Source organism: Ctenocephalides felis, unplaced genomic scaffold (genome assembly GCF_003426905.1).
Source record: "Ctenocephalides felis isolate EL2017-DRISC unplaced genomic scaffold, ASM342690v1 CF-g0.4_SCAFFOLD_01788, whole genome shotgun sequence".
Lineage (NCBI taxonomy): Eukaryota > Metazoa > Arthropoda > Insecta > Siphonaptera > Pulicidae > Ctenocephalides > Ctenocephalides felis.
This window is the reverse complement of record NW_020537942.1, coordinates 1-12,100: the sequence shown is the minus strand read 5'-3', so window position 1 is coordinate 12,100 and position 12,100 is coordinate 1. Positions and strand designations below refer to the sequence as shown.

The following is a 12,100-nucleotide window of genomic DNA, read 5'->3' as shown; positions in this document are numbered from 1 at the left end:
CATACTTTAGGGGCATGTATACCAACACATAAAAAAAAAATTTTGACAATCAGACACTCCAGACCCGCGAAATTTAATTATTAGTAATTCCAGGTACTTTTTGAACAGACCATGTATGTTACATCATCAATATATGTTATACAGCTTTTCTAAAATATTATAAGGAAAATATCTAATTTCCTGTAGATTCGAATAATTTATAAATATATATATATATATATATATATAAATATATATAAATATATATATATATACATAATATATATATATATATATATTATATATATATATATATATATATATATTATACATATATTATTGATAAATTTCGTTTTCCGCCCGACTCCCCCAGTCCGGACGACGTGTGTGCCTACAATGGCCATTGAGCCCGGCTTATGTTTCACTTATGATATTGACAATTAACGATATGCACTTTTGATTGATTATTCGACGCCACGGGGCGATTGGTCGCATTCGGGTATAAATACCATTGTGACTATTATTGGTATCGGACAGGCATGTTCAATCTTCCATATTATTTTATATGAATCACACAGTTTTCCTCAACAATGTTGTCCTTTGCGACCAGTATTTTGGATATTGATTAGGGATTACACACTTATTCTAAATTTAACCTTATTCACAATTTTATTTAATTTACATATACATGATTATATGATTTGGATTATTTATGTCTAAACTACACCTTTGACTTTATTGTTTCATAATATAATGATTGTATAAAATATTTTTCATCGATGAATAGATTCGACCGACCATTCTATAGGTTCGGTCCATCCCAAGGGAGAGCCAGCGGCTGTCTTTACGTCATATCGCCGACGCGAAGTTATAGGGCTGGTTACTGTAGCCAAATTGTATTCGATATTGGGGAGGCAAATTTCGGATAAAATTGTAATATTATGTTATTGGTCTCTTTTGTTAAAAAACCGCATGAGTTTGTACTCACGAGCTAAATTCTAACCTCTAAATAGCACAAACGTCAAAATTAACTTTACTTTCACTTCACGCATATATTATTATAAGTTCAACATTTTGTTGTCACTTTTTTTTTAACTCGTTTTATTTAGCAATCAAAAATACACAAAGATTCCTATGAGCTAAAATGACAATATTTAAGAGCGATGCCTAAGAAAAGCTCCAATGAGATCTTCTCAGTTTACAATTCATATGATAATATTATATCAGACCTAATCTAAGACTAAGTCTAAAAGCCATTGTCGTTTCAACCTCCTTATGCCAAAAGGTTGATGTAGGATGAGTAATGTCAACTATTCATGGGTTCGAATGTGAGTACAGTTTGCGTTTGTATTTTTCCTTAAATTCTTTGAACGTTAATTGCACCGTTTTCATGTTAAGGTCGCTGTGAATGGTTTCATTTATTACGTATCACGGAAAATTAAGAATTGTACGTAAATTTTTGGACTGAGTTCTCTGCATTATTGCTATATTTGATTTGTAAGCACATACCCAAAGCTCAATTCCGTAGGTCCAGATTGGTTTAATGATCGATTTATATTTATATTTATATTTACTTATGATAGCATGATTTGTTGACGTTTGTGTCATTTGTGTTAGAGGATTGGGTATAAAAGTTAGTTTTTGACTACTTCTGCGATTTCTCAGCAAAAGAGACTAATAACATAACATTATTATTTTATCTGAAAATTGGCTCCTGAGTTTTTTGGCAATTGTTAATGCAACAAGATGATATAGGTTATAAGATGTTTTAATACGTATTCATATTTTTTATTTATTCATTATTGTTTAAGTTAGTTACATTTGTTTGATTGATAATGATGAACATTGAATAGTTTTGAAATCAAAATTTTTTGAAAGAAAAAAAAACCTATTTTTTTATGAAACTTGGCAACACATATGCATTTTTGCGAGCCAACACACTTGCAACTGTATTGCTTTTTTTGAAGAAGGGCCTCTCAAACTTGACCTATTTTGAAAATTTTGCATTCAAAGTATAACAATTCTTAGTCTTAATTCTTGAAAACATTGGGCAATTGTGTTATTATCATTGACTGCGGTCTTAGAAATATTATTCACGATTTTGATTCCAAAGTTTGAATAAATGAAAGTAATAAAAATTAACCATAATAACTAAAAAATTATAATTTTACGAAAGCTGTAGGTTTTAAGTAAAAGTTCATAATTTCCAAACAAGGTATAATATCTTTTTTTTCTATTTTTTCGAGGCAGTTAAGCTCAATACTATCACCCCGTTTCGGCCTGACGTTGAGTTCTGGGACACCCTGTAATCGATAAATAATCAAAAATTTTATTATTATCTTTTTCGATGACCATTTTCCACCCCCATCTTAGACTCGTCGTTGTTGGTCTGTTTGTCGGTGCGATCGTACAACGTGTAAAACTTTGCGACATCACTAATTTCATTTGTGCGCCCCCGGGCGTCCGCTGTTCCGCAATTAATTTGATTAGGAATAAGACTCGGACAGCTCAGCAAGAGACCTGTGGGATGTACGAACACTTTAGTCTTTGAGATGTGTTTCTGTGTTTGTCTCTTATATAGTGGTAAATTGAATATTGGACAACTTTTGAAGACTGATGCATTTCAAAACTTTTCTACATGTAGCAGGTAGGAACTTAATACTGTCTATCACTTTTTTCTCATACCTAATAAGGTTCTTAAATAGCACTTTTCTTTTATTCCATTCGTCTTTTTGCTTACCAGCGTAAACAGTATTACATTTTCAGAATTTTTATATTCTCGAATTTTATTTTTATATTTTTATAATAGCAATACAAGACCATTCTGCCAACTAGTTTTTCTGAAATATTCAGTAGCCTTATTCAATAAACTATGTATCGTCTACTGTATGTGTCAATCGCCTGCAGCTAGAAGCCAATAACGCGATTACTGACCAACCACGTCAGACAAACATAAAATATATATAGAAATATAGAACCAAGAAGGATAAAATCATCTGAGCATTGGGAATTGAGAAATGTCAATATATTTAGTTATCTTGAATTATTTTCGTGATAAAAAACATTGAATATTGTAGTACCCTAAATTTAGAAATTTGTAGGGGGAAGTCCCGTAACGCCGGACAGCACCTACTGCCGGACACTCTATTTAACACGTATTATTTAAGCGAGTATAAATCTATAAGTGAAAGGGGCGCGGGGGGCACACAGGTGCAGGATCACACGCCAAGCCTCACCTGTGACGCACACGGCCACGGCGGGAGCAACCCTTTGCTGTTTTAGGCGCAAAATCACGGCGTCACCTAAATATCAATTGTAATTCTAGTATATTTATGCATTTACATTTGAGTGATATGCAAAGATAAAAGTAGTACTTAATTGTTATCCGTAAAATGGTAGAATATTATTAGATCTTATAAACAATTTTAGTTGATATCACCAAATGAATAAAAATGTCTGTCCCTCAGCTTCGGACACTAAGTCGTCGCTTAGCGCCGGACAGTAAACATATTGATATTTCTTATGAGATAATTATTTAATTTTGTTCTGTATGAGTACATACCCCCATTTTTTTTTATTGGAGATGGATACATATACGTTCAATGCTGGCAATTTTGAAATGTCCGGTACTAGGTGCCACTTTGTAAAATCATATTTTTGGTTACCAAAGTTTGGTTGATAGTAATAATTATTTTTTAGCAAAGGTTGCATTTTTGTTAATTTAGTTTGATTTATAACTTTGTTATCCAACATAAGTCATAATTTAATAAACATTTCGTAAAATATTTTTTTATTTATTTATAAATAACCTCAGATGTCCGGCAATCGGGGACTTCCCCCTAATATAATTTCTGGAGAGTAAATACTTAAATTTCAGACCTGATGGCCGCCTTTGTTAAATCTAATTGAACAGTGCCTTTCCATTATATGTTTCAAATTTTGGTCATCACGACATTCTATTTCACACCGTTTTTACTACGAAACCTACATAATTTGAAGATCCAACTTACATAAAATACTATTCTTAAAAAATTATCCGTTCTACTCGGCTACCATGAATAGGACGGATGCGGTTTAGAGAATTCTCTAATAGTTACCATTAATTATCCACAAGTAATTTTTTTCGACAAGAGCGCGTCAAATTTTATTTTTCCTACGTTTCTCGGACAATCACTAGCGTATCAAATCGCGCTCACGCAAAAAGCCAACGACGACAAAAACAATACGGTAACGTGGATTTAAAATAAAACAGCTGGCAATTAAAGCAATCATGTGAATGATTATAAGATTTTAAACGGCGTGAAATGTTATGATACGCACACTTCCTATAGTTCAGCAGTAACTGCTTACTGGATTTTTAGAAATATTAAAAATCGATTATGGATGTGCCCATTATGAAATAGCGTACATATTATATAAACCAATAATGGTAAATATACTGGCATGTGAAAACTTAAATTTGTTATAAATGTTTCATTATTTCGAACTATTTCTAACTCTTAATTTATTAAGTTGCCCTCTGTGAACCAATTATACATATTGCCCCATATATGCCACAAAATAGAAAACGTAGCTATCTCTAAGAAGCTTTTATTACATCCCAAGGATTACTAAAAGCATTATAATGTTAAGCTTCCTACCGAAATGTGAGTCAAGTGTCCTCATTGAGCAGTATAAGACAGAAGAAGTATCTCATTAATGTCAGGACCTTTCCTTTCAATTTGTCACCGTATAAACCGCCAGTAAAAATAATTCCCATCGACGTACTTTTATAGCTCCTTTCTCGACAATAATGTTTCCGTACACAGTTCAGCTTCTACATAACTGCTCGGAAGACTGAATTCATGGTGTGAGATAAACACATTTGACATAAAATATAAAATATACTTACGGACATATATATATACTATTTATAACAATAGTACAGAGTATTTAGTTTAAAAACGATTATTGCTATTCAATTCGATTCTAATTAATAGGTAGACGTTCTGATTATTTATGGCAAAGGCAGGTTCAACCGTTTTATATACGGGGCAAAACATACGGGGCAAAATGTGCAATTCAATGACAGTGTGAAGAATTTACTAAATTTCTGCTAAGGCAGGTCCATTGGTTTCGAAAATCCTAAAAAAAAGTCAAAAATAGTGGGGCGCATGGCTTTGTGCCTTAAGGCAAATTTCTGGAACATCCCGTATCAAAAATTATTTTTTTTAAAAAGATTAACATTTTAGAAAAATATTTACTCTGAAAAAATTAGATTTTTGAGAAACTATAAATTTTTGACAAAACATACTTTTTTATGAAAAAAAAAGACTTTGAAGAAAAGTGTATTTTGAAATATATTGGAAATTTTGAACTTTTTTTCAAAGCAATCGTACTGCTTTAACTGCATAGAGACGAAATATCGAAGCGCGTAAGCGCCGCGTCGCCGTCTAAAGGATAAACATTGGTACGAAACCCATAGGAATGTAAACAAAATTTATACTTATTGTCAAAATCTCTATAAAATATCTGATAATTTGATGTGCATATGTCTAATGATCATTTTTCACTGCCAAATTTTACTTTTTTCACTAGAACTGCGAAGCCGCTAGACCTGCTTTCATGAAAATTTGATAAATTCTTCATCTTGTTTATACAAGTAAAATGTTTTTTGAATTATTCAAATGGGACGCTCAGTTCTCTTAAAAACTGAGTTACCGTTTTTGGCACTTTTTGCCCCATATCTTCGGAACGGCTAGACCTGCCTTTGCCAAAAACTAATCAGCACGTCTCCTTATCAATACGAATCGAATGTTTTTTGAATTATGCAAATCGCTTCATCCGTGTTCCCGAAATCGTCGACGAAAATTTGTATCCGAGCACACACACATACACGCACACACACATACACACACACATACATCAATTTTTTCTAAGGTATGCCAAAATACTCAGAAACCTTTGAAACGTAAAGATATATAAAAATTTTCATTTTCGATTTTTTTGCGATTACTATAACTTGGAAGTTAAAAACTGCTATTTAGTGGTCAAACATGATCATTGGACATATGCATAAAAAATTATCAGCTTATTTTTTATCATTACCATTATTTTTTAGAGATTTTGATAATAAGGCTTACATTTCTTTGAGTCCCACACCAAGATTTATTAAGTTTAATGTTTGCTTTAACGTAGTTCAAATATTCCACGACATTTTGAACAGTATGAATCAATCGTGTGAGCTTTGTCTGAATTGGTAAAGAAAAATCCAGCAATTTGCCTTTAGGTACGATGCTGTTCACCACTAGTTTGAAAATATGTATACTACTGCTTGCTAACAAAAAGTTTTTTTTTCAAAGTTATTACAACTATACCGACATTGCATGTCGTCAGTAATTTAAAGCTTGTGTTTAAAACGAGTTTAAATTTCCCAAATGTATCTCTTAACTATCCACTGCATATCATCTTTGCCAATACTAATAGCATTTTCATTGCAAAACGGTATCGGAAGTGATATAGTCCCATTGAGGTAGTCACCAACACACATCCATTGCTTAAATTTGATATGATAGAGAGCTACTCTACTCTGGTTCATTTGTGAGGACAGAGAGAGTTAGGAAAGAGCTTTTACTGTGCGAGGAGCGGTTTTGCTGCGGTTAATAGCCGCTACGGTTCTTCCAATCAGAAACCGATGGATATATCACAGTGCCAGACCGGGTTAATGGCTCCCAATGAATGGCTCACCGTGGGGAACTTATAAGGACATTGATATACCGGATAAAAGACAATAAGGGCCACATTTTGTATTAATTTAATTGAACTATTTTTGCTGAATAAATTACAGCTGAAAGGATCTTTGAACAAGGCCATGGCAACATTAACTTTTTCTCACGTTACTATTACATTTGATGACGCAAGAGGTAAAATATCGAATTCAAATTTGATTTGATGTGTGTGTATGTAAGTGTGAGCGTGTATGTGTGTGTGCGGATACAAATTTTTGTCGATTTTGGGAACACGGATGAAGCGATTTGAATAATTTAAAAAACATTCGATTTGTATTGATAAGGAGACGTGCTGATTAGTTTTTGGCGAAGGCAGGTCTAGTCGTTCCGAAGATATGGGGCAAAAAGTGCCAAAAATGGTAACTCAGTTTTTAAGAGAACGGAGAGTCCGATTTGAATAATTCAAAAACCATTTTACTTGTATCAACACTGATCTGATTTTCATGAAAGCAGGTCTAGGGGTTTTGAAGGTCTAGTAAAAAAAGTAAAACAAATGCTATTTAGCGGTCAAGAATGATCATTAGACATATACACATCAAATTATCAGATATTTTATAGAGATTTTAACAATAAGTATAAATTTTGTTTACATTTCTATGGGTTCCGTAGCAATGTTTATCAGTTAGACGGCAACGCGGCGCTTACGCGCTTCGATATTTTGTCTCTATGCAGTTAAATCAGTACAATTGCTTTGAAAAAAAGTTCAGAATTTCCAAAATATTTCAAAATAAATTTTTCTTCAAAAAGTGTTTTTTTCAAAAAAAATAAATTTTTGTCAAAAATCTATAGTTTCTCAAAAATCTAATTTTTTCAGAAATGTTAATATTTAAAAAAGAAAAAATTGGTACGGGAAATTCCAGCAAGTTGCCTTAAGGCACGATGCCATGCGCCCCACTAGTTACTTATTAGATTTCTTAGATTAAATTCGTACTTATTATTAAAATCTCTATAAAATATCTGATTATTTTATGTGCATATGTCCAATGATCACTTTTGACCACCATTTTAATTTTCCATTGATATAATTGAAATCACAAAATTAGGCAATATAATCATTTTTTGTGACTCGTCTAAAGTTAGTTTGTTTAAGTTTAGAAATAAAAAAATATCAGAAAAGTAAATACTTAAATTTCAGACCTGATGAATTTGAATATGTTGAACCTAATTGATTGATTGTAAAAATATCTTGTATAAGTGAAACTATTGATGATCACTTGAATTGACTAGTCCAACCTTTACCAAGGTTTGAAACCAAAGTAAAATTATTTAAATTTGTTTTTTTAGTGATATGCAATAAATTAAGTGAGAGTGCAATTCAAAATTAGACTTTCGACATTTAGCGGACAAAATTGATTATAGTTCTGACACCGATTTCACATAATATCCTATATATCTTTGCCAACTGATTATTGCATCTTTAATGGTCTGCTGGTAAAACTTTATTAATATTTTGTGATGAAATGATATTCGTAAACATAAAAAATATAGAATTAATAAAATAAATAATGAAATAGTCATTTTGTCGTTTGACATAAAATATAATAACAAAAAATTACATTTTTGTAACGATGACACTATTTTCATGTCCAATATAGTATAAAAATGATTTTGTATAAAATTGCGTTTTATGTAACGTATCTTAGCTTGTTCAAAATGTACTTTGTATTAGATGTTTAAAATTTTACTTAATTATTTTAAAAATTTCTCTGATAATTTTTATTCGTAAAATGCTCCCTGACCTGGACCAGTGTTCTCTGAATAAATCCGGCTTTAATATGCAAGTACCTACATATGTGTCTCAATGTCTCGGAAAAGCTAATGGGGAGCAGAGGTTCCGAGAATGTTCTACTAGCGTAATGGTTTATGTGCAAATTACTGCATTGATACACTACGTGGATCAGAACTAATTTTCGAAACGAAAGGTTGATCATTCGGTGAAATTTTTGTGGATTATGAATTATACTTAGCAATGGAATTAATTTATAATAATTGTATTTATATAAAGAAAAATATTTCTAGTCAAGAAGCGATTGACTCTATTAATCATCTCAAGGCTGACGCGGAGTGATTCGTTGGGAAAACAATTTTCATCTTAGCATCCAATATTTCGTTGGAAATTGACGGCCAAATCACATCTCAAAGGTTATATGAGATAGCTATCAAAATGATGCCACTATAAATGCATACGTGCTATTATTTTTCGTATTGATTTTTCGTTATCTGCTGTTATATCTGTACATATAAAAATGGTTTCCTATTGGATGATACTAGTCCTGCATGGGCGTGGAAATCGTGGAAAAATGTTTTGTTTTCCCGACAGATAATATTGCGATTTCATATCTCGATATACGTGCATGAAATAGATACGACCGATATTACACAAAAGACCGATATCTAGACATATTTCTGTATATTGGATATTAATAACATATTGTATCATTTCGCGTATCACTTTCATTTAGAAAACTGTGATTGGAGTCACGTTTTAACAACGTATTGGTATTACTTGTGAATTACTTCGGAAATGAATCGTTGGGAACTAATTTTCTTTTGTCGATTTTCATTATTATGGAAAGAAATTTGTCACCTTGAAATTGATGTTTTAGTTTTGTGATGCATTTATGAGGTATCGGGATCCATTTCTCTTTTCGATTGTGTAGAGTTCTACGTATATATCATTTGCATATATATTGTATTTATGAGTATAATAGAGACACATTTATGTTGTTAGTTAATAACTTTGACATTGTCAATGGGTCGTAACTTTTAGTCATTAATGGTATATATAAATATAACCGCAAACATAAATAGCTACTAAAAGCATATTGTTTATTAGAAACTAATAGCATCCAATCAGAAGACTGCATGCATTACTGGTTGAATGTATTTTTTTGATAATAATTTAACGACTGTTAGAATTACTTTCACTTCAATTCTATCGTAAAAGTATAATAGAGAATTTCAATAAACGATTAACAAAGGTTATTCTTAAACTAGAAATTCAGACCAAAGGAGGATATTTTTTTGCGATTTTCTTTATGGAGCTTGTAATTTTGTATTCAATTTTGTTTATGGAAAGCGAACGATTTTATGATATCTAACATTGCTTTCTTTTTATTTACAGCTGAAGCCGATGGAAGTAGCGAATCTAGCGATCGGGGTTCAGATGTCCTGACCTGTGGATCATGTCAACGGCCATTTGCTCTGTCAGATATCGTCAGATTTATTCAGCACAAGGTTCTCACTTGCCATAAGGAACCTTACGCTTCCTGCCACACGCAAGGTAAGCATTAATTTCATTCAACCGTAAAACATTAAACTTTAACTGTACATCGGTCATCTGATGTCAAGATAGATGACAAAAATAGCAAGCAGAATAAAATTCAGAATCGATTTTTTTACAGGTTCTACAAATGATCGGGACTCTGACGACTCTGGTCTTCCTCTTACCTCAAGGCGACAATGTTCGTCAAGGGCGAGTGGTAGTAGGGTCCAAACGCCTCCTTTGGCTAGTCCAGCCCTGTTACCACCAGCCGATCTCTTGTCGGATGGCGGAGCTTCGAGTACGCCGAAAAGATTGCTGGATGGTAAGTAGTTGTATAATCTAGATAATCACATAGAATCAATATTGGTCAATATTGGTGATAAAACGTAGTTCCACGTGAACTTACAATGTTGTGTTCATGATTGATAACACTTGATCGATCTAAAGGTTATATTATTATTATTGATATTGTTCTATAATCTTACTTATTTAAATTTATCACTTACCTTTCAGAAACCAATGAATCTCACTGTCCGAAACGAAGAGCATCTTCGAGTCCGATAGATCCTTGCAGTCCTTTGGATCCTGCAGGTTTAGTGAACAATGAGACCGGTGAAACCAAAGTCAAACAAGAACGCAGCGATAGCAGTTCTGGTCAAGATGATGGTCTCAGTCCTCCACATCCCGCCAAACGATGTCGAACCGCTATGGCGGACGCGGAGTCAAACACTATGCATAGTGGTAAGTTGATATAATTTTTAAAAATCTTTGATTTATTATTTGCTAAACTTGACATTTAACATTTTTGGACATAGTGTATATAACCCCTCAATCATCTAATAGTCGATTTTTTGAATCTTTTAATATCAGTACTTCCATGTGGAATATCAGCAAATTTTTGGTAGTACTTAGATTGTCTAATTCGAATGCCAAACCAGTGATTGCTAGTCCGAGTATGAATTGATCTATTGTTAATGAAATATTTCAAAATTTACCTAATTTTAGTAATCGATATTTTTCCCTCTATGGTTATTCTATATATTTGATATCAAGCCTTTCATCAAATCAAGCCGTGCGATCCACGCAACCGGTCACCGTGAAAACATCTGCTTATCGGCTTACACCGTTAAATAGTAAATGGTTTCTTTTTTCTGTCTAAAATAAAAAACACGCTCGTGCAAAGAACAAAACGAACGAAATGGGGCGAAACGGATAAAAAATCAAGCATTCACGAAATGAATTAGTTCAGTTCTCCATGATACACATATTATACATACACTCAAAATTTGATAAAGGTGATACTGCCTCCTGTGAAGTCGTGGGACATTTATTGTCAAATGCAGTAGTAGAGGGTGCATTGATGCTTTTGAATGAAACTACCCTGTAATGCACTATAGGGTTGGACATCGGCAATCGAGGTGGAATAATATAATAATTTTATAGATTAAAAAATTACTCAAGGCTGTTTTTTTAAACATTAAATATCTGTTGGATGTAAGGATATTAGAATTTCGGCAACGTGACTGAAAACCAATGAACTCTTTTGACTGATTTTGTTATAAACTTAACAAGTGGAATATCATTAATTTTATCTCATACTTAATCTTTTTGGACTATAAATATTTTCTCTAGGTAGATTGTAATCGCTGAGGTCTACCCATTCCACTTGCAAAATTATTGAGCGATCCCGAAACAAACAAAACTTTTTACCATCCTTTATCTGCTGAATCCAGAGTACTTTACATCCAGTTAGCCACTGCCACTATGATATTCGGACTACCCTTTAAACTTTTAAACTTTTAATAGGGTCACTCATGCATATTAATTGCGAAAAGCATCGTTCCTGAATGTTGTCATGTGCCCTCATGTTGTGAAGGTATACTCAACCCATCCTGTAGATAAGGTTTGTTATCAATTTGGAAAAAACGATTCTGTAATAATACGATAATAATTAGATAAATTCGATTCGAACCCTAACTACACATAGTAAAATCTAATAAATCTATGTATCTATTTATACTAATACTTATAGCCATTAAAATTTATGCTAAAAAATTAAAATGGATCTTGTAATTTATATTAATTATTA

The 12,100-nt window shown here is 32.5% G+C and overlaps 1 protein-coding gene across 1 annotated transcript; it reads left to right on the top strand.

The window, feature by feature from the left end:
- Positions 1–6,805: 6,805 nt before the first annotated feature.
- Positions 6,806–10,752, top strand: LOC113374448 (the record flags this gene model as incomplete). The annotated part of the gene is made up of 4 exons (XM_026614490.1): positions 6,806–6,881; positions 9,871–10,029; positions 10,151–10,333; positions 10,525–10,752. Coding segments are annotated over 4 exons (646 nt in total), but the record flags the coding sequence as incomplete, so codon positions are not given.
- Between the last annotated feature and the right edge of the window lie 1,348 nt (positions 10,753–12,100).